This window comes from Mchenga conophoros, linkage group LG4 (genome assembly GCF_057382185.1).
Source record: "Mchenga conophoros isolate Kocher_MC1m ecotype Shallow Benthic linkage group LG4, M_conophoros_male_GT1.1, whole genome shotgun sequence".
NCBI classification, from domain to species: Eukaryota; Metazoa; Chordata; class Actinopteri; order Cichliformes; family Cichlidae; genus Mchenga; species Mchenga conophoros.
In genome coordinates this window covers 35,653,134-35,673,618 of record NC_140529.1, presented here as the reverse complement: position 1 = coordinate 35,673,618, position 20,485 = coordinate 35,653,134, and the positions used below count along the sequence as shown (strand labels likewise).

General features: G+C 40.6%; 1 protein-coding gene and 1 long non-coding RNA gene across 5 annotated transcripts; both read right to left on the bottom strand.

The window, feature by feature from the left end:
* Positions 1 to 10,785: 10,785 nt before the first annotated feature.
* Positions 10,786 to 16,651, bottom strand: LOC146576679 (GRB2-related adapter protein 2-like). Of its 4 annotated transcripts, XM_085272691.1 has the most exons (7): positions 16,568 to 16,629; positions 16,396 to 16,485; positions 14,734 to 14,846; positions 13,398 to 13,489; positions 12,926 to 13,045; positions 11,984 to 12,176; positions 10,786 to 11,279 (listed from the first exon to the last, which is right to left on the bottom strand). In XM_085272691.1, exons 3-7 carry the CDS (start codon positions 14,809 to 14,811, stop codon positions 11,100 to 11,102), a joined length of 663 nt encoding a protein of 220 aa, XP_085128817.1. In that variant the 5' UTR covers positions 14,812 to 14,846; positions 16,396 to 16,485; positions 16,568 to 16,629; the 3' UTR covers positions 10,786 to 11,099. The 4 variants fall into 4 exon arrangements, with proteins under 4 accessions (XP_085128817.1, XP_085128818.1, XP_085128820.1 ...); XM_085272692.1 differs by lacking the exon at positions 16,396 to 16,485 and having other exon boundaries at positions 16,568 to 16,651; XM_085272694.1 differs by lacking the exons at positions 14,734 to 14,846; positions 16,396 to 16,485; positions 16,568 to 16,629 and adding an exon at positions 14,413 to 14,490.
* A 1,984-nt stretch (positions 16,652 to 18,635) lies between these two features.
* Positions 18,636 to 20,485, bottom strand: LOC146576678 (uncharacterized). Its single transcript, XR_014892353.1, has 5 exons — positions 20,334 to 20,485; positions 19,931 to 20,076; positions 19,773 to 19,854; positions 19,575 to 19,686; positions 18,636 to 19,500 (listed from the first exon to the last, which is right to left on the bottom strand). It is a non-coding gene; the product is annotated as an uncharacterized LOC146576678 (long non-coding RNA).

Genomic DNA, 20,485 nt, shown 5'->3' with positions numbered 1-20,485 from the left:
TTTGATCAATTCTCCCTGGGCAGGAATAATGAGATCCCAGAGCTGGGAGGAAGTTGCTGCTCCACATTGCATGCAGCAGAAACAAACATGCCATCTGTCAGCAGGTGAATCAAACCTGAGCACCGTGGATTACATTTGCATGCAGAAAAACAGCATTCATTTATCCCAGAGGGATTTGTGCCTCACGTTTGACCTCACCCGAACTGCTCTGTCTACTGCTGGGTAAAAATAAAAATCCTCTAAACACTGGGATTCCTTCAGTAAAGGTTACGGTAGCAATCTCCCAGAATGCTACGCAGCACCCTGAATCCCCTGTGGGCTGACGTCCAGCAGTTTTAATCTCACCAGGAGTCAGACGCAGGAGTCGCTCGCCGGCCTGTCTGTTCGAGCTTCTCCTCAGATAACCAGACTCAATTTCTCAGTCCGATGGCAATCTGTGTGAGTGCGGCAGGCCGAGGCAAAGATCAGGTGGAAGATTGCTGCTGTTGTGTAATTACTGGAAATGCTGCGTTTGCATAAATTAGCTATAATGCTGCAGAAGTGATTTGTTTTTGGGAGGATGTGAAGACTGATTACAGAAAATTGCTATAAAACTTCAGCTTTGTGTGTGGTAATTACTCACCGCATTTCTAAAGACCTATTAATAAATCCCATGTTAACTACAGCCATCATGGGAATGTGAAGAAACAACATTTATGTGCAAAACATGCGTGCACAGAGCTCTCTATTTTGATTTCTTAGTTTTTTGCATATTAGCCATATTTCAGACCATCAGATAGTTTTAGTATTACACAAACATAGCCCGAGTAAATACAAAATACAGTCTTTAAATGATGATTTTATGTATTAAGGGGAAAAAGCTATCCAAACCTACCTGACCCTGTGTGAAAAGTAATTGCCACCTAAAGCTAACACTGCCACCCTTGGCAGTAAGAACTGCAATCAAGTGTTTGCGATAATTGGCCTACTGTAAAATGATTTTAATTCGGCTTCATTGGAGGGTTTTGAGTATAAATCATTCTAAATCATTTCAGGTGGATTTAAGTCCAGACTTTCACTAGGCCACTCCACAGCCTTTTGTTTTTTAGCCATTCAGAGGTGGGCTGGCTGGTGTGTCTTGCATGCCCAATCACTGAATCTCAGAAAGTTGATTCTGTTCATCTGGACTTTCTGGAGTTTTCAGTAGAAGAAATATTTCCTCACTCAGCCAGGTGACTTTCTCAGTCTCAGCTGCCTGCACGTCTCCCAAACCTTGAATAGCAACCGAAACTAGCATTTAATGTCATATCTGACTAACAATGAGGAATAAGCTCAGTTTCATAATTGTTAATATGTAAGTTTTCATCACAACTCAAACACTGACAACAATGAACAGAATCAAATATCCCAAGTGCCGTCGGTCTTTAGTTAACAAAGCGTTCATGGTTTCATCAGTTATGGGAAGTCGCCCAGATCCTAAAGCAGCAAACCAGCCCCAGACTATCATCCCACCACCACCATGTTTGACTGTTGATATGATGCTCTTTCATGAAATGCCGGTGTAACTGGAGTCCAAACTTCCAAAAAATGGCAGCTTTTGTTTGTCAGCCCACAGAGTGTTTTCCAAAAGTCTTGAGGATCATCCAGATGTTTTTTGGCAAAAGAAAAACAAACCTTTGTGTTCTTTTTGGTCAGCAGTGGTTTCCTCCTTTGAACTCTCCCATGGATGTCATTTTTGCCCAGTTTCTTTCTTACTGTTGAATCATGAACTCTGAACCTTAACTGAGCCAAGTGAGACCTGCAGGTTTTTAGATGTTCTGTTACTGGACTCTTGCAGTGATTTTGGGAGGACGACCTCTCCTGGAAATCATCATTTAAAAACTGCCTTTTGTATTCAGGAAGGTTATCTTTGTCTAACATTCAAATTTTCTGAGGATCTGAAACATTAAAATGTGACAAATATGCAAAAAATAAGAAGTGAGGACTGTGGTTACGACAAATTGTCTGACCAAGTGTTTGCAAAGTGTTCCTTCTCTGTAGCTCTTCAATTAGACACAGTTTTCAGATACTAATCCACAGATTATTCTTTTTTAAATCCCCAGCTCTGACTTTCATATTCAGAACATCCTCGCTAACATGTTACAAACATCGTGGGATAATGGAACAAAAAGCTGGAGAGAACTCTCCATCCTTCATCCCCTCCCTGCCTCCCGTTGTTGCACATGTGCAGAGGACAGAAGTAAGAGCAGGTGAAGGGTGGTGGGATGTGCCACACCGAACATCTGCCATGTGCTCTTTTCACCAGCGCAGACAGCAGCGCCCCCACCACACAGGCTAAAACACACCAGCGAATGAGAGCAGCTCGTGCAGCAGACACAACACGGCGTGGACACGTGTGCTGAAGGAAGATAAACTGCACTCTGACACCGCTCTCGCTTGGAGTTAATTTCTCTCTCGCTCTTCTTCCCGAGCGGCTCCTTGATGACATCTCTGCGTAGAGGGAGAATATTTATTTTCATCGCCTCCCCATCCTCCGAGGCTCTCCTGCCGCTGCCTCCGTCCTAAACCGTCCTGTTAATTGAAGTGGTTTATGATAATCATTAAATTCGCAAAGAACAACAACATAAATATTCTAGCTTGTTCTCGTGTTAACAATCCAGAGAGGAGGAGGATTAAAATGATTAAAATCCTCTTGGCTGAAACACACCGCAGCATCCTGAGGCTATAAAGAGTATCAGGCGCTGCACTCGTGGATTGAAGTAAATCTGCATTAAATGATTTGCCGGGATGTTCACACACAAGTCCAGCTATATGGATTGGCATTTTATTCTTCCCATTTTAATTAACCTTTCAAAATCCACCTTACAGGATGCTCCACATTAAAACAAACACTAGAAACCAAAAAAGTATGGCAGTTTTTTAAATACAGTAATTGGAAGGTTATTACAGTAAAAAGTAAATTAAAAGTGAGGTAAAAATGCAAAACTGTATTTTAACTTAAAGTGTCTGAGGCTGTGCCTGTAAATGAGTCAGCCCTGTTGGACATTAGAAAGAATGTAGGATTAAGCCATTTAATGTCATCACTTTAAATAATTTACAGTCTATTGTTAAGCTCAATATTTCCATTTCTGAACTCTACTGTAATAGCTTTGAATAAAGCCAAATTCTGGCTTCATAGTTCATTTAAATCGATTGGTTTCCTGGCAGCGTCCTGCCGTGTCACACAGTTTATGACAAAATTTGAGAAAAAGCTGTTTTCTCTGTGAAGCACATCACATGGCTGAAAGGCTAATACCTGCTTTTCTTCATGAGTATAATTCAGCATGTCCTTTTTTAAGTGCTTGTATATAATTAACGAATGTGTGTGCACGAACATGCTCGTGTTATTTTCCTCTCAAACACGCAGAATCTCATAAGTTTGGTCAGGCGTGCAGAACAGGATATTCAGGGTGTTCACAGCAGCGGGGATGGCAGCTCCTCCTGACCCTGCAGCTCACTGCTCAGAATATTAACACCGTCTGATTATCAGCAGAGTGCAGAGACAGAGCGATTCAGCGTCACGCGCTGTGGTAAACAACTCTGCTTTATGTCGCGCTTCTCTCCGTTTGGTTTGAACAGTAAAAGCTTCATGTAAGTGGATAAAACGGGTTTGTTCATTCGAATAGAAAAGGCCACAAGTTCATTTAGCATTAACTGTTTTCATCTGTTTGATTTTAGGATTTGAAAGCACTAATAACTAATACACTATACTGCCAAAAGTGTTCAGTCACCCATCCACCCATCAGTGGATTCAGGTGCTCCAATCACATCATAGCCACAGGCATAATCTAGCACCTTCAGACGGCTTCTACAAAGAACAGGTCGCTCCCAGCTCAGTGAATTCCAGCGTGTTACTACCAAATATTCCACAGTCAGCTGTTAGCAGTGTTGGGCAAGTACTTTGAAAAAGTAATTAATTATAGTTACTAGTTACTTCTTCAAAAAAGTAACTGAGTTAGTAACTGAGTTACAGGATTTTAAAAGTAATTAATTACTTGAAAAGTAACTATTGCGTTACTTTAAAGAAAAATGTTTAACCCTCTGGGGTCCAGGGTATAATTGGCCGTTTTTAACCACTTTTGATTTTACTTCTACTTTTTACCTTTAAAAACGATTTACTTTGCCTTGTTTGGTATCATTCTTTTCAGCACAACCTCAGGTGTCTGAATTTACAGTTATGTTTTCATTTTGACATACTGTATTAACACAATTGATCTAAAATCAGGGAAAAAACATAAAATCTGATTAGAAAAAGTTATATTTTTTACTGTAACAACCACAAACATGTTTATTAAGTCATATTTCATAACCTTAAATGCAAATATAAATTGTGAATTTTAAAATCATATGCACAAGTTTTGCAAACAACAAAGTTATTTGCAGCCATTTACCTTTTACTCTTTTTTTTATAACCATTTCAAACTATTTACAGAACAATCAGCTGTTCTGCATTAAATAAGATGCCGCACAAATTATTTGTGCCACTCCAAAAAAATAATTTCTGTCCACTATAAAGGAGAACATCACAGCCTGATACCTGCAGGTCTGACAGCAGCAGGTGTGTCACTCCTGTTTCTACCTGGAGACAGCAGTCGCCTTATTGTTCTGACACACAACACAAAACTATCCACAACACTACACGCTAACTACACAAGACAACACATTAACTACACACTCCAAACACACTAAACGTCACAAATCTCTCACATCTCAAAACTCTCTCTCTCTCTCTCTCTCTCTCGCTGTCACTCTAAAAACTTCCCCCTCTTCCTAAACAACCAAATGTCATGTTGCCATATCAGTTTTTGATTGGTTGACATGATGCATTTTTCCACCAAAACGAACGGGCTGCTTTTTGTTTTGTTTTGTTTATTTTTTTGTCATAAGCAGAGAGTGCTCGCTGCGCTGTCCTTAGACAGCAAACGTGGCGAAATTATTCAGGACAAACACGCATATATATATTGTTTATCATGACTCTGCTTTTACGTTGCCTATTAGCACATTAAATTGTTTTGCCCCCTTAGCTCCAGGAGTTGTGCCAAAAAGTGATCGTCAAGCAACCTTCAGATTAAGCTCAAGAACAGTGTGTGGAGAGCTTCATGGTGTGGGTTTCCATGGCCAAACAGCTGGCCATGGTGTGGGGTTGTTTCCAGGAGTTGGGGTCAGCCCTTAGTTCCAGTGAAAAAACTCTTACTGTAATGCTTCAGCATACCAGGACATTTTGGACACTTTCATTCTCCCAGTTTTGTGGGAATAGTTTGGGGGATGATGCAACTTATACACCTGTGGTCATAGAAGTGTTTAAAACAGCTGAATTCACGGGTGAGTAAATACTTTTGGCAACATAGTTCATCTCTACCAGTGAGCTGGAGCTGAAGAAGCCCCTTGGATAAGAGGTAAAACGACCTCACAGACTTAAAGAAGTCCAGTTGTTTTCTGTTTTCAAGCTTTAAAGACGACCGCGAACGACTACGACTGAGAACCTAGAAGAAAAACTAGAACCAGATTGTTTTAGCCATTTAGCTCCCTTCACTCCTACTCATTGGAAACTATCTTGTGAGCATTTCTGGTTGAAATGATTTGATTTTCTGCACAATGGGGTTAACAGAAAGTGGAAAGACTCTTCTAGATATGTTCTGGCTTGGCTCTGACTGTGGTCTCTTCATCTTAAAAAGGATTTCTGACTGGTTTATAAACCAGTTATAAATAACCAGCCCTGTTCCTATGAGAGCAGGTCACAAGAAGGCTTTATGGTTGATATTTTTCTCTGTTATGATGATATAACAACTACTGATGGACTGTATGTGTTTCAGAGTTTGCTGATTTATCACACTTTAATATTTTGGTGTTATTCAAAGCAGTTTGGAGTTTACTGAACTATTCTCAGTGGCTCCGTTTATCTATGAGAGTCCTGAGAGTTTTTTATGGTTATAGCAGGAGCTTTTCATTAAGTGCAGCAAGCAATATTATGACATAATTTTCTGCAGCTTATAAAAGCTAGAGAGCTTCAGACCTTGTTGTTACAAATTCCTACATTATTCCACAATTTTGTTACATTTAATGGGTGAAATTTAAGTGGCTTTGGTCTGAGTAAGAGCTAACTACAAGCAGCTCTGTTTCTCTCTTTCAACCATGACCTTGGAAACAGATTTACATTTCTAAAAAGGACGGCTCCAGGTCCATTCATCCTCACGGTCAAATTAAAGACATATTTGTGTGGATGAGACAAACCTGGCACAGTCTCCCCTGCTGAATGAACATGCATTCAGATAGAAAATCAAATCCAACCATCAAGAATACCTTGAAAGTTTCCCGTAGGAGACAAAAAGTACAAACGTCCGAGGTGAGCTGAAGTCCAGATGATGGCCACCAGCTTTATTCAAAGACTGATAAATAATAAGAGGAGCTTTGTGCTGTAGGCGGTGAGTCACAATGCAGTTTTATGAAGTGGAAGGCCACTCACATTATTTCAAAAATAAGAGAGTACAGCAGCTCGAAAACTAATCTGTGGTCTAGTCTGGTGCTGTAACGGGGAAATGAGTCAGATTTCTAGAAATGTTACAAGCAGAGAAATACAGATGGTTGGATTTTAATAAAATATGTTGTTTTTAATGAGGTTTAAGGACTGAATATTCTGGTAAGATTCACAACAGACTGAACATAAACAGGTCTGATGTTCACAGTAAGTTAAAAGCACATCTGGTTTTTGAGCGTCTTGTTTTTTATGTGTCTTACAGACATCATGGAGGTTATATAACATTGCTGCTTACAATACATACATGCATACAAATGAACCCCAACTAGTGGAGCCTGCTTCGTTTTCATGCAGATGTCACTTTCACACTCAGACATCAGGATTCAACACATAGCTACTTTCATTTAGCATTGTTTGCTAATTCGCCTGATTTTGTTTGTTATTATTAAGCCAAAAATACTCCAACGTGCTGTTTTGTTTGAGCAGAGAGCAGACTGTTGAGTTCATTACATTACACTCAGAGGTGAACATTACCTTTTTACCAGGGCCAAGAATTCAGTCAGTGTGGTGTTTAATTAGTTCTCTTCCTTTGCAGAGCCCATTATAATTAATCAGCCTGTAGTACCCCTGCTGGTTTTCTTCTTCTTTTTTAAACCCTAAATAGGGCATCCAGCTATAATGATTTCTGTCAGATGGTGTGTGTCCTGCTGCATTCAGACATTAATGTAATTGACATGTGCTCCTGTCCTTTGACTCTGGAGAACCTGGAGCTGCATGTGAAGGTCAGTCTCCTGGGACTATAAGAAAACCATATATAAAATATTAATATATAATAAACTTAAATGTTCTTTGTTGCTGTTTCTGTTGAGCTGTCATGGTGGAGGATTTCCTTCAGGACTGCAAATGCACAGGGTCAGTGCAGGTGAGGGAGTGAGTGGGAAGCTCTATTACTTGGCCTTGGTTTAGCCTCATGGATGACATGTTGTTATAGAGATTCCTGTCCTAATTGCCTCCATCCCTGAGGACACTCCAGGTGGAGGAGGGTGAGAGTCAGTCAGCGACAAACATAAGAATAAACAGGGTGAGATTTAAAATCTCCTGAGAGAGGATGTAAGGCTCCAGGAGAGGAGGGAGTGGATGGACAGAAAAATACAATTATTAGATTACCAATCTAATTAGATTATTAGATAACATACATACACAACCTTTTTAAATGTACAATGGTCAGTGTATGCATCCACTGAGAAAAGTGGTCAGGCCACAAGTTAACAAAACAAATGAAAAACCTAAATTTAAACATAAACAATAAACTACATATTTTTATTTTATTTTGAAATGAATCAATCTTACCATTTTTACATAAAAGAATGAAAATAAAATATTTTCTTCTTCCTTTTGTTGAACATTTAAATAACCGCAAAGATGAGTTTTCAGCCCTTTGCATGGTTTATTTTTTCTTCTGTAAATTTAAATTACCTTCACTGTTTATCTATGAATATATCTGAAATAACTGAACATGAAAATGAAAATTAATTCACGTATGTTTGCAGGCTCATTGTGCCTTTTAAATAAACACTTCTTTTATTTATAGCTACACTTCCACAAGGCAGTGAGGTGAGGTCATAGTGCTCCTCAGCTGTTAGCCTCACAGTTTGACATTTATCCATCTTCAGCTGCAGAATCAAAGCAGTGGATTAAAAGCTGCCGTCGGCCTCTTTCTTCATATTCTTATTTATTTATATCCACTGGGAGGTAAGCAATGCATTAATGTTTTTGTTTTTTTTATGTGTATGTGTTAGCCCCCGTAGGGAAATTACTCCTCTGCATTTAACCCATTCACCCAGTGGGCAGCCACCAATGCAGCGCCCAGGGAGCAGTGTGTAGGGACGGAAACTTGCTCAGGGGTACCTCAAGGTAGCCGCTCAGTGGAGTCGAACCCCCGACCTTCCAATCATGGGGTAATCACTCTACCTACTGAGCTATCCCTGCCCATTAACCTTTACTTTGAAGCAACTTCTAAGGAATGTTTTCATAATCACCTTTTCAAGAGTTTGGTTGTCCCAAGATCGAGGGTCAATCTCCATTTTTTCTTTTTTAAAGCCAACCTCAGGCTAACCTATTCTGGATACAACTAAAATAATAGAAATGACCATGATGATAAATGCAGAATGGGCCAGAAGAAATACTTTAAGAGAAACTGGTTTGTGGTTGGCCATCACTTATTCTTCTGCAGCATCCTGGTTAGTGTGGACGTGAAATTCCCCATTAGATTTATAAGGTGCGCACACCAGTCTGTTTTATTCTTACCACTGTGAATATCATATCAGGGCATTCTGAACCAACTGACTTGTGCAATCTTCAGCACACCAAATTTCTGTATATCGTTAGCTTCATAGCATAATTGCCTAAGTCATTTGACTAAGTCAATGACTTAGGCACTTATGCTATGAAGCTAACGATATGAGAAAAGAGTTTACCTCCAGGTGAAGCAGAGAAAGTGATGACAGCTTTTGGAAGAGAGAAGTGTGCATCTGCACAATTCTGTCCGAGGAAACCAGAAATAGCACAGCTCTCAAAAATGTTTCCACTGGAGTGAGGATGGTTAATACCATGCAAAAAAATGCACATATAGTTTACAGTAAGATATGAAATACAGTAACATGTTAAAACCTTCATGTTTCCATTTAGTATTTAGCTTTCCTTAGGTGTGCCATAACTTTTTAAAATTGAAATTCTGAGTATTTTGTGGCTTATTTTGTTTCCGAAAACTAAACAATCAAAATGCAATAAAATAAGCTGATAGTACCATTACTAGTGCTACAGATTCATTTTGACAGCATGTGTTGTGTTTTCTTGGGCCCAGTAGTAACTAAAAGCCTGTAGAGAACTTCCACTTATGTAAATGCCCCCCCCCTTCCTTTGCTGATTTTTAAGTAAAGTGACTTTGATGTACGTCAGATGGGTTCTTTTGTTTGTCCACACTTCACCTCAACAACACTTTTATGAAATTGATCTTGCTGAGTTTTTGGTATAATCTAGTGTGGTTCCCCAGCTGCACCAAAGCCGATCAGCAAGCACTCCAGCGGGTGGTGAAAGAAGCTGGCAGAATTATTGGAACAAGTCTGCCAGAGATCAGTAATATCTTCCCCACTCGCTGTCTGAGGAGGGTGCACAGTATCCTGCGGGACCAACATCACCCTGCGCGCCACCTTTTCCATCTGCTGCCCTCAGGGAGAAGGTACAGGTCTATACAGGCCAGAACATCCAGACTGGCCAACAGCCTGTATCCACAGGCTGTGAGGCTCCTGAACTCTCTGCCCCCCTCTCACGGACAATAACCATATCCAACTTCTTAATAGCAATGAACTGGTCTGCATTGGTGCATCATATCTTTATTCTCTTCCCCCTCCTGCCCCCCCTCTTTCTTAAATAGATAACTATCATATCTGATATCATATCTCACAGTACAATAATATTGAATGGGTTGCATTGTTGTACTTTGTCATGTTTCTCAGGTCTTTGTCTGAATTTCTACGAACACTACTTGTCATGTTCTCATGTTATTGCTAAGGATTGTCTTATTGCATTGGAGTCACACTGGGTTAAATATGTACACTTGGGTTTTAAGGGGTATTTATTTATTATTTTCTTCTTTTTTTGGGGTTGTATGGAAGCCCCAAACGCAATTTCATTGTTCTTGACAATGACAATAAATAAATACTAAATCTTGCTAACAAAAAATAAATAAATAATAATAATCAAGTAACATTAAATTGCTTATCTGCTAGAAAACTAAATGGAAACAAGCAGCAAGCCCTGCTCCTGCACCTACATCTGTAAACTTCAGCTCCTTAACCAAGTCAGTCAGAGAATATTATTTTCTGTGGTGCCTGGGACATGATTGGTTGCAGATAAATTACTCTCTCTTTATCCACTCGATGTGTTTAAAAGACGAGGCCATTGTTCAGTGAAGGAGATGCTTGGACCTATAAATACAGGGCTGTCACATCATCACTTAACAAGCACATTGTAACCTTTGTGTTTTTGTTTCCACCATGAAAACATGGATGGGGCAGAAGACAGAATACAGCCAGAGGATTTTGTTTTTCCCCCCCAAACGCAGGTGTTGCCTCCTGGTGGCCATTAGAAAGAATGCAGCTTTAGGAATTCACTTTTCAGACCACCAACCATTTCCATCTTCAATGTACAGTCTATCAGCTGGAAATAAGTAACAGGGAATGTCACAGGATAGATTTGACAGGAATCAACTTTGTAATAAGAAAAGTGAAAAAATTCTCCCCTCATAATGAGTTCAGATTTAATCTTGGACATAAAATGTTTTATTTAAAAGGTTAAAAAAAAAAAAAAGTGTGTGTAGGGCATACATCCATGTGTTAAAACATGAGCAGACATTCATCATTATTCTGCTCGTTTGTAGATAAAACGCTGTACTGACTCACTCCTCTGGTTGAAGGCTGATGTGCAGCATATTATCTAAAAGCCTGCTTTTCATTAAGGTTTAGAAACTCTTAATCGAGGGCAGGTGCACCTGCAGGCCGAGTCCGAGTGTAAGCAGGTGTAGTAAAAGCATCAGGGGTGGATTTCCTCACAGTGGTCTCGTGGCATTTACAGGAAACAGTCCAATAATTCCTTTCAGCTTCCCTTTCCACCAAAAAGGATCAGACATATCCAGCACCTCAATGACGTCTCCTGCGTTGAAACCAAGCTCGTCGTCTTGTATAGCAGGGAAGTCGCACATCGCCATCACTTGAAAACAAGACTTAGTCTGTGGGAGGAAAAACAAACACTGATCAATACCCGACAGACAACTTCTTGATGAGGCTTGCACAGTTTAGGCTGGATGAGGTCATCCCGATCAGCCCTCCTGTGCTGCATCTACACTTCGATGGTGTTCCACATGTTTAAAGTTGTAATGTTTGCTGGTGTGATCACCTTATCAAAAATTTCTAATTAATCAAAAGGCAAGCTAACAGAGTTTGAAAGTGCACGGACTCTCTCGTCCTCTCAGGTTAATTCCATAAAGTGAATTGACTTGACAGCTGCAACGCTGGAATATTTGAATAAGCGAGATGTGATATGCTGGCACCATTTTAACTTTTCACTGCGCGAACAAAACAACCAACATGTGACACCACCCTGTTAAGTGAAAGGAGTGAGAGAGATGCCTGAAACTTGTATCTGTGAGTCTTCCCTCAGTTACTGGCTGGTTGGTCACATTAGACGGTGGTCCCTCCCTGAACGTGCATTTGCTGGATGTCACTTCCTATCTAAAGGGAATTCTTCCATCCTGCAAGTGCTCCTCATAGGGTATCGACTGGTCTTTACCTTAAAATGTAAAGCACCTTGAGACAACTGATGTTCTTGGACTATTTAATTGAAACTGACTGAAGCAGCATGCCTCGTAACTTGCTTGTTGTCATAAACTGCTCTTTAAATCTGAGGTTTTCAATAAAAGCAATCATGTCTCACTGGCTGATCATCGGAGGGGCCGCCTTGGTCCAGGCTCCCATTGACGTTGAGGTAGATTATCCTGCTTTTGGAGATTGAGTTGGTTTTGTAGAAGTCCACCAGTTTGTTCAGAGAGGTGAATTTTTCGCTCCACAGGAAGTAATGACCTCTCTTGTCCCTCAGCAATCTGTAATGCATCATGCCCTGCTCATACCTGAGAACAGATTTAAGAGTCAGAATAACTTTATTATAAATCACTCACACCAAGTTTATTATACTTAACGTTATTTCAAACCTAGTTTCAGTTAAGTAACAGAAACGCGAATAAAAATGATGCTAGTAAAATGCTAAGAGGAAAAGAACACAGGGAATGGCTCATTGGGGCTTGGGCGAATGGTTGACATTTGACTACATAAACCTCTTTAGAACAACTGAAACAAACAAATGTCTTTGAACTGAAAATAAAAAATTGAGAATTTATGAACTTTAAGTCTGTCTCACAACATTAAAAACACATTTCAAAATTATACATCCTTATTAGAAAGTTCTGGCTGGACACTGAATGGAAGTAGTTAAAGTCAATTTTTGTGTGTGCAGACTGCAACAGACGTGAGATTTTTGCCAGTTTATCAAAGTTAATCACCATATTATATGAACCAGATTGCACACAACGGCCAATTTGACCCCATTCAATTGCAGACTAATAGCAGACTGACTCAGTTTTATTTCCATTTTAACACCGTCTTGATGTATCAGAAATGAATTTGAAGATGGAAACTGCGAGTGGCAGTTCATAGCAAACAGAATCATTTTCTTTTTTACCACCATTTTCCCCAGTGTGACCTTATCATAAACGCCTTATGAACTGTATTTATTTCTCCCTTTTAAGGCAATAAAAAGGTCTAAATGATCAGGTACAATGTAATGTGTGTAATACTTAGTTGGGAGACACACTTGACTCACTTGACAGAAATGCAGAAGTTTCCGGGGCTGGTCCGACACCCTCGGATCACAAACTCTCCCACGTGTTTGTTCATCAGGAATTCCACTGCATCTCCACGAGTGGCATCCTCCCGAAACCATCTGCAGAAACAGGTCCTGTGCTCATGACTATCTGATGCAAACATGCATCAAACATGCAAGTACACACACCTACCAGCCAGTGTTGTAAAAGCAAAACTATCCTGCCTTTGGGCCTTTCCTGTACGATTTTAACATCTAAATTTGGGCTTTTTAAGACCTTAAATGAACTTCTAAGCTCAAAAGTGTGAAAATGTTGAGACTTTTCAGGTACATTCGTGTTACTGAAGGAAAATGTGCAGCTGACTTTAGGGCATCTTCTTCATTCCTGCTTTGTAGTCATTTTAAATGGTTTGCACACAGAATGAAAAGGATTTCTGCTTTTGCAGCGGATTATTGTTCATCTGTTTCTTACCTTGGAAAATGAATGTCAAGGAAGTTACGTGGCACAAGCCCCTCCTGTCCATTCATCTCTGCTTTACACCAGATGTTGTCATAACGTATAATCTGTCCAGATGCGAAAAGATAAAACTTCATACAGGAGTATCAGATTTCTTACTTATATTGGACTGCATCACATTTTAACCTCCCATCCATCAACCCACATATTGAGACAACATCCCAGACAGTTTTTAAATTTAACACAGTCGGACATCTGTGGGAGTGACGTCCGATTGCTGTGATGAAAGCAGGGAAAGCGGTTATTATTATCGGTTGCAATAAAGGGGAAATTGTGAGTCACAAGCTAAGCAGAACAGAACATGATGAAAAATAACAGGAAAAGAAACAAAACCACAGTTTAAACTGAGAAGCTGGGACAGACTGGAGGTAACCTGTAGAAATGAAAGTCACCTGAACTCTTTATTGGCCAGCAGGTGGCGATTGCCATGGTTTCAAACATGCAACATACATCGACTGTATATAAAAGATGGGAGGAATGCCGAGTTAGAATTTAATGCCTCTTTTCCACTAGCACCTACTCACCTCAACTTGGCGTTTGGTCATTTTCCATTACAGTTAAATTACCACCTCTGTGTTGGTGGTGTTGTTATAGCAACCCGGCCCAAAATTCCCATGACATCATGTGACACGAACAACATAGTAACTGAGGGAATGCGTACCATGTGATGGTGTACCTGTTGATTGTGTGCAGCCATTTTCATTGCCGGGTTTCAAAAGTATGGATGGATATCAGGATGGATGGATGGGGTTTCAAAAGTCGTGAATGAGGCGCTCTCATGGCTAATCCAGTGATGTCACTCTCTGACCAATCAGTGGCATGCAGTTTGCTGACAGCACATTTTCAGCTCAACTCACCTCACTTGGAACCCTGGCTGAGTAGGTATTTTATTAATAAATAAATTTAAAAAAAAAAAAGGAATACTACCAGCTGATGGAAACCCCTAAAAAAACGAGTCGTACATACTGACCAGTGGTTGTTCTTAGTCACTGGGTGGAATTGGTCACAAAGAGGTATAGAGCTCTTCACTGAGTTGCTTTGGTTGTTGTAGTAACCCACAGGTTGGCACCTCGATTGCAACTTACCTACAAATACTCACCAACTACTCATGAAGCAGCTGTGAAACTGAAGAGTGCCACACAAACTGGTAAAGGAGAGAGTTTGCCTTCAAAGTAAAAGCTGCGCCTGTTAAATGGGTTGCTTGTAGTGCTGAGGCACAACCTTTACTATGAAGACAAGCACAACAGCACTAATGAAAACTGTGTACAGCTGAGTAAAGTTACGCACTGACCTTGACTATGTCGCCCTGTTTGAAGCCCAGCTCATCATCTGTTACTGCATTAAAGTCAAACTTTCCTTTGGCTTCCATTGGGAGGGGCTCAAGCGTCTGAAAGGTTTAGAAGACTGCGAACAGAACAAGCGGCTCAATCAGAGAAAGGTCTCCAGTAAACAGTCCTCGATAAAAGTCTCAACCCAGCTGCATTTCTTTATATTGTCTTCAAAGCACTCAGACTTTCTTATAACTTTTAAAGCGGTCTTGAGCAATAGGTTCTTCAGGCTTTCTGAAGGTTTTTCAAAATTTGTCTTTTGACATTGGCTGCTTTTACACTCACTTCCAGTCTTTTCTTTTACCAGTTTCAAAGGAAAGTTTTGTTTGCTAAGCCACTTAATGCTAACCCTATGAATCATTCAAGTATAAAAAGCCTCCTAACTCAAGAGGTTAGCCAGTGTTGTGTCTACAACTAACAGAAAACCTAGCAAGGAACCAATTTTAAATTACATCTTTAGGAACTTTGTTACCAGCCACCCGTCTGAAAAGCACAATTTGTTCCCATTTCTTTTGCTGATCTATTAACACAGTTTGACAGGCATAAAATAATATTTTCACACACATCCCCCAACCGGTTGAGGCAGATCGCTGCTCTTCCATGAGCCTGGCTCTGCCAGAGGTTTCTTCCCGTTTTAATTTCTCATTGCCACATAGTGCTTAGAGTCATTTAATTGTTGGCTTTTGTCTCTCAATTCTTTGAATTGAACAAGCGATTCCTAAAAGCATATCTCAGCATTGTGTGCAGTGTGGCCACTTTGATCCACTTTATAATACCAGCTGGGATCAGCATGACCGTGATCCCAAACACACCACCAATGTGGTAAAAGCACACTCTGATAGAGGAACACAAACTCAGTCATGGATCGGCCTCCACAGACGTCAACATCATTGACAGAGACCAGAAGAAAAGGCAGAAACACCCAAAGAAGAGCTTTGAATGTCCTTCAAGAAGCCCGGAGAACTACACATGAAAAAGAAATTACCAGAAGGCGGCCCAACAGAGTTCAGGCCGTGCTGAAGAACAATGGTGGTCAAACCAAATATTGACTTCCAAACTCATTAAAATGTATAAACCGGTTTTGTTTTATATACTGTATGTTCACATATGTTTCCACCCATTTCCCATCAATCCATGTCTGGGAGACCTGCTGTAAATAATTAAGATATTTGAATGGAAAAATGTAAATGAACATCACTGATTAGAGGATGGCATGGTGGTCAGCACAAGGTAGACAAGTTTGTTATTAGAGGAAAATCTCCAATGAAAACCTCAAAAAACAAACAAATTTAAAAAACATATTTAAATTCAGTAATTTGCAGAGTTGTAAAATGCTCTTCATACTCCTGCGTCAATCGCTGCACGTCTTAAACTTTTCCAGCTGTTGCTGCTTTTTCATTAAGGTTTAGAGGTTAAATGGGGGCTAAATATTTGTAGATTAAACCATTAACCCAAACCAGTGGGCAGATTGATTTGAACCCAAGAACATGAGTGGACAAACTTAGTTGGGAGCTTAAAATAGAGGTGACAGAAAAATACCATAGCGCAAACAGTCCGCATGAAGAATCAGTTAAACAAACAAAAGTCACTGACTGTCATGGCGGCAGCCACACATGGTCACCTACCTGCACAGGTTTATTTCATTTGCAGCCACTCAAAGTCAAACTTTTACCATCATGCTTTTAACCTGTTTAGATGACGCACACGCTTTCAGCCTGCAGGGTTACACAGAAATTATTACATTCTTTGTTTCTGTGAGTTACCAGTGATCTGTGAGGTCATGGTAGGGATAAAGACCTTTGCAGGTGGCATGAAAGGGCGTGGCTGCTTCTTCTTCTCCTCCTCCTCTTCCTTTTGGCAGTTAGGTGTATTACTACCACCTGCTTGTGGGGAGTGCGGGTGCAAGGATGAGGTACCTGTAGTATATGTATAAGGAAGGCTTCAGGATCAGTTAAGTAGGTTTCTTATGTTTGTTTGGTAACATTGTGTTTCATATAACTGAACCACACCCCCCTTTTATTCATTTACTTCATTTTTTGTTTGCTTTTCATTTTTAGCTGCTGTAATGAAAGAATTTCACAACCTTCAGATGAAAAAAAGGATATTTTTTGTTCATTGTTCATTGAACATCAGGCTGTAAACCCACATCTGACCTCTGAAGATGCTGCTGTGATAAAATTATGCTTCGTATTACATTATGGACAATTTCATAGCAAAAAACAAAAAAAGTCATAAATAACATCTATTGTAAAGTGACTATTTGGACTATTCACCCACAGCCCAAGTCTCACAGCTCAGCAGCCTCAGACTGAATTTAGATGTTTTTTCTGAAGCTTCTGTTTAAATAATGTTGAAAGGACCCGAATGAAGAAAAACAGGAAGTACAGAGCAGTGTAAGTTTTGTTGACCAATCATTTTTGTTAAAACAAATTTTTGTTTTTTGCTGACGAAAACAAGATGATAACTAAAAAAATGTTCTGACACTTCAGTCAGCAAATAAGAATGAGATGAAAATATTTTGTAGGGTGAGATCCAATTAGAGCTAATTAAGTGGTATAGAAAGGCGATTTGGAAGTAATCCAATCAGGAGTAAGCTACTTGTGCAGTAAGGTTAGAAACTGTATAACTAGCTTCCTGTTTCTCATAAATAGACACGTGGACATATTTTGCATTTAATGTTGTGCAAGATGTTTTCAGGGGAAGCCTCCCAAGTACAGACGTATACACAAATACCTTTAGATGTAGTTGACGAAATCTAAAAGCATTTCGATGTCTAGATGATTGAAACTAAATAATAAATGGCCTGTATTTGTATAGTGCTTTACTACTCCCTAAGGACCCCAAAGCGCTTTACACACTCAGTCATCCACCCACTCACACATTGGTGATGGCAGCTACATTGCAGCCACAGCCACCCTGGGGCGCACTGACAGAGGCGAGGCTGCCGGACACTGGCGCCACCGGGCCCTCTGACCACCACCAGGAGGCAACAGGTGAAGCGTCTTGCCCAAGGACAACGACCGAGACTGTCCAAGCTGGGGCTCGAACCGGCAACCTTCCGATTACAAGGCAAACTCCCAGCTGTTGAGCCACGATCGCCACCATGAAACTAAATGTTGTTTGAGTTAAAGACTGAAATCGAAACTGTTTAATTCAACATTAGTTTAGAAGCGCCAGTCAAATCTGAGAAAACTTCAGTTTTACAACTTCAACCCAAAATAACTGAACTGCTTTTGTTCCTCCCCTACTCTGCTTACTCACTTGTAGAATATTACAGTTTCAGATTTCCTTTTTAGTAGCACATTGACCTAACGTCTAAGTGTTTTAGACTCCTTTAGAGGAAAAGATAACCCGAGTGTTGCAAATGGCACTGACAGGCAAACTTCTTGGAAGCAACTACCAAAGCATTACTTTTAGGTTTAGACTGTCACGACAGCTCACCAAGAACGCAAAACTACACTAGTGGTGGGGCTGCACATTAGCCTTACATATGTGCACTCAGCTTGGACTTCCAGCCTCATTGTGTACAGTGGAAATTTATGCACTCATGCACCATATTAAAACCCTTTTGAGTTGCAGCTTGAGGCAGTTTAGTTTGCCAAGTTCACTACAACTATCTGTTTAAAGTGAATGCAGTTCTCCATCATTGAAGGTTCTCAGAGAGCCCAAGATCCCCCTATTAAAGAAGAGCAGCAGAAATCTGACAAAGCAAACACTGGTGGGAGGAGACCAGTTAAGTAGGTTTAAGTTTCAACAGGTAACAGACCGAACTCTGACATGTAATTGAGCCACAAGTTGAGCTGGACTGATTTGCGATCTTTGTTTTAGAACCAGCCACCTTAGTAAACTCCAGGACTCAAGCAGATTAGTGGTGTAAAATTATTTATTAGTCAAAACATAGACAGTCCATTCCATCAGCAACATGGCCACAAATGATTCCACAAGCTTTGAGACAGGTCTGGCATTTCTAGCATGGTCTCTTTCTGGAGCCATCAAAGCAGTTTTAAAGCCGCTGGTATCTCAGTTACATGCAAAGTGTCTTGTAGCAGCAGAGTAACAAACCAACCATGGAGGAATCTGGAGTTCCTCATGCCAGCCGAGGAGGGGTGTGGAGAGCCAAATCCTAAGGATCTGGTTAAGTGCCTAAATCCTAACCAAAGAGGAATAAGAGCCTAATCCTAATCAAAGAGGACTCGGTAAGTGCCTTTGTTCAATAAAGGAAGAGTCTAGACTAACTCAACCTAGAGCGATATGTAGTGCTAAAAAAAATACAATTTCCTAACCAAAGAGGAATAAGAGCCTAATCCTAACCTAAGAGGACTCGGTAAGTGCCTGAAACCAACCACAGAGTAGTTGGAGAGTATTAAGTGCTAAACGTAGAGCTCCAAACCTCGTCTCCTGGCTGAGGAAGGTACCTCAAGTTACCGATACCAGAAAAACCTTGTATGTAACACGCGATCATCTGATAGAACGCCATGACGGCACCCTGAATGATAACATGCGGTTCCTGTGTGGGAGGCTCAGGAAGCGTCCATCTCTGCTCCTTTGTAGATAGAAGCTGCACTGACCCAGTTGCCTGGGGAAGTCTGAAATGCAGTGCAGACAATAGCCATTTGAGAGCCAGTGGACCTGGAGTTGTATGCGCAGGTCTTGTGAAAGCATCACCGGGGCTTTGTCCTGCTTTAAGCCACCTTGATGTGCTAGTCCATCGCCTGCACCATGGACGCCATCTGTGGGAAGAAACAAGTGTGATGTATCAAACCAGGATCTGTTAAACCATTGAGGCTTCAGTTTTTAAACTCACTTGACAAATGCAGAAGTTTCCAGTGAAGTTCCAGCATCCTCAGAGCAAACTCTCCCATGTTTGGTCTTCAGGAGCTCCTCTGCAGCGCTGCAACTGCTGTTCTGTGAACCACCTGAACACAATCACAAGCCTCAGCCTTTAACAAACCAGTTTACAGCCAGTACATTTCTACTTGATAATCAGCATTTAGCCTCTTACGCTGGAGTTGGCATTTCACTGTAGTAGAAATCTTTCTCGTCTCTTCGTCCATTTTACACCAACCGTCTTCAGGGCTTGGAGTCTGCAGAGAAGCACAAAGAGTCAGAGATATAACAGCAGCGAGTCCCCAATTTATACACTGATATTCAGTGCCTCACCCTTTTTGAAGCTGAGCTCATCATTTACAGTGTAAAACCATGTCCCCCTCTGATTTTATCTGCGAGCCAATCAAGCATCAGAAAGGTTAAAGACGGCGACGAGAAGAGGTGCCATCAGGGAGGGAATCCTCCATGAAGTGCTTCACCTGCAGGGATAAAAGAGTCAGATATGACTGTTCATAACTTAGCCAGAAAACTATATTTTACAGGTATAGCCACACATGCCCACGAGAACAGATTAGGCCCAACACGTCATCTACCCACACAGACGCACTTCATTTGCAATCAGACACTTAAGCAGTTAGAAAATTTGACTTTTAGTGAGCCCACCTCCCAAAAACTACATTTACAGAGTCAAACAAACAACTTTTTTTTTTTTTTTTTTTTTTTTTTAAAAACTTACCACCACGTTTGCAGAAGTGGCTGGAGGTGCAGACTCTCCCAAATGACACAAAGGGAACACCTGTGAGCTGCCTGAGACCCCTTAAATCCTGAAGCCACCTTATTGGGTCAAACCATGTGCTGCATGTCATGGGGGTGATTTGGGGTTTGGTT

Excerpts from the sequence above, each read along its gene's own strand:
- LOC146576679 (XM_085272692.1), bottom strand. The coding sequence starts at position 14,811 with ATGGAAGCCAAAGGAAAGTTTGACTTTAATGCAGTAACAGATGATGAG. Across the intron at positions 12,177-12,925 it reads AACTTCTGCATTTCTGTCAA|GTATGAGCAGGGCATGATGC; the intron begins GTGAGTCAAGTG and ends ATCTGTTCTCAG. Across the intron at positions 11,280-11,983 it reads GCCCCTCCGATGATCAGCCA|ACTAAGTCTTGTTTTCAAGT; the intron begins GTGAGACATGAT and ends TTCCTCCCACAG.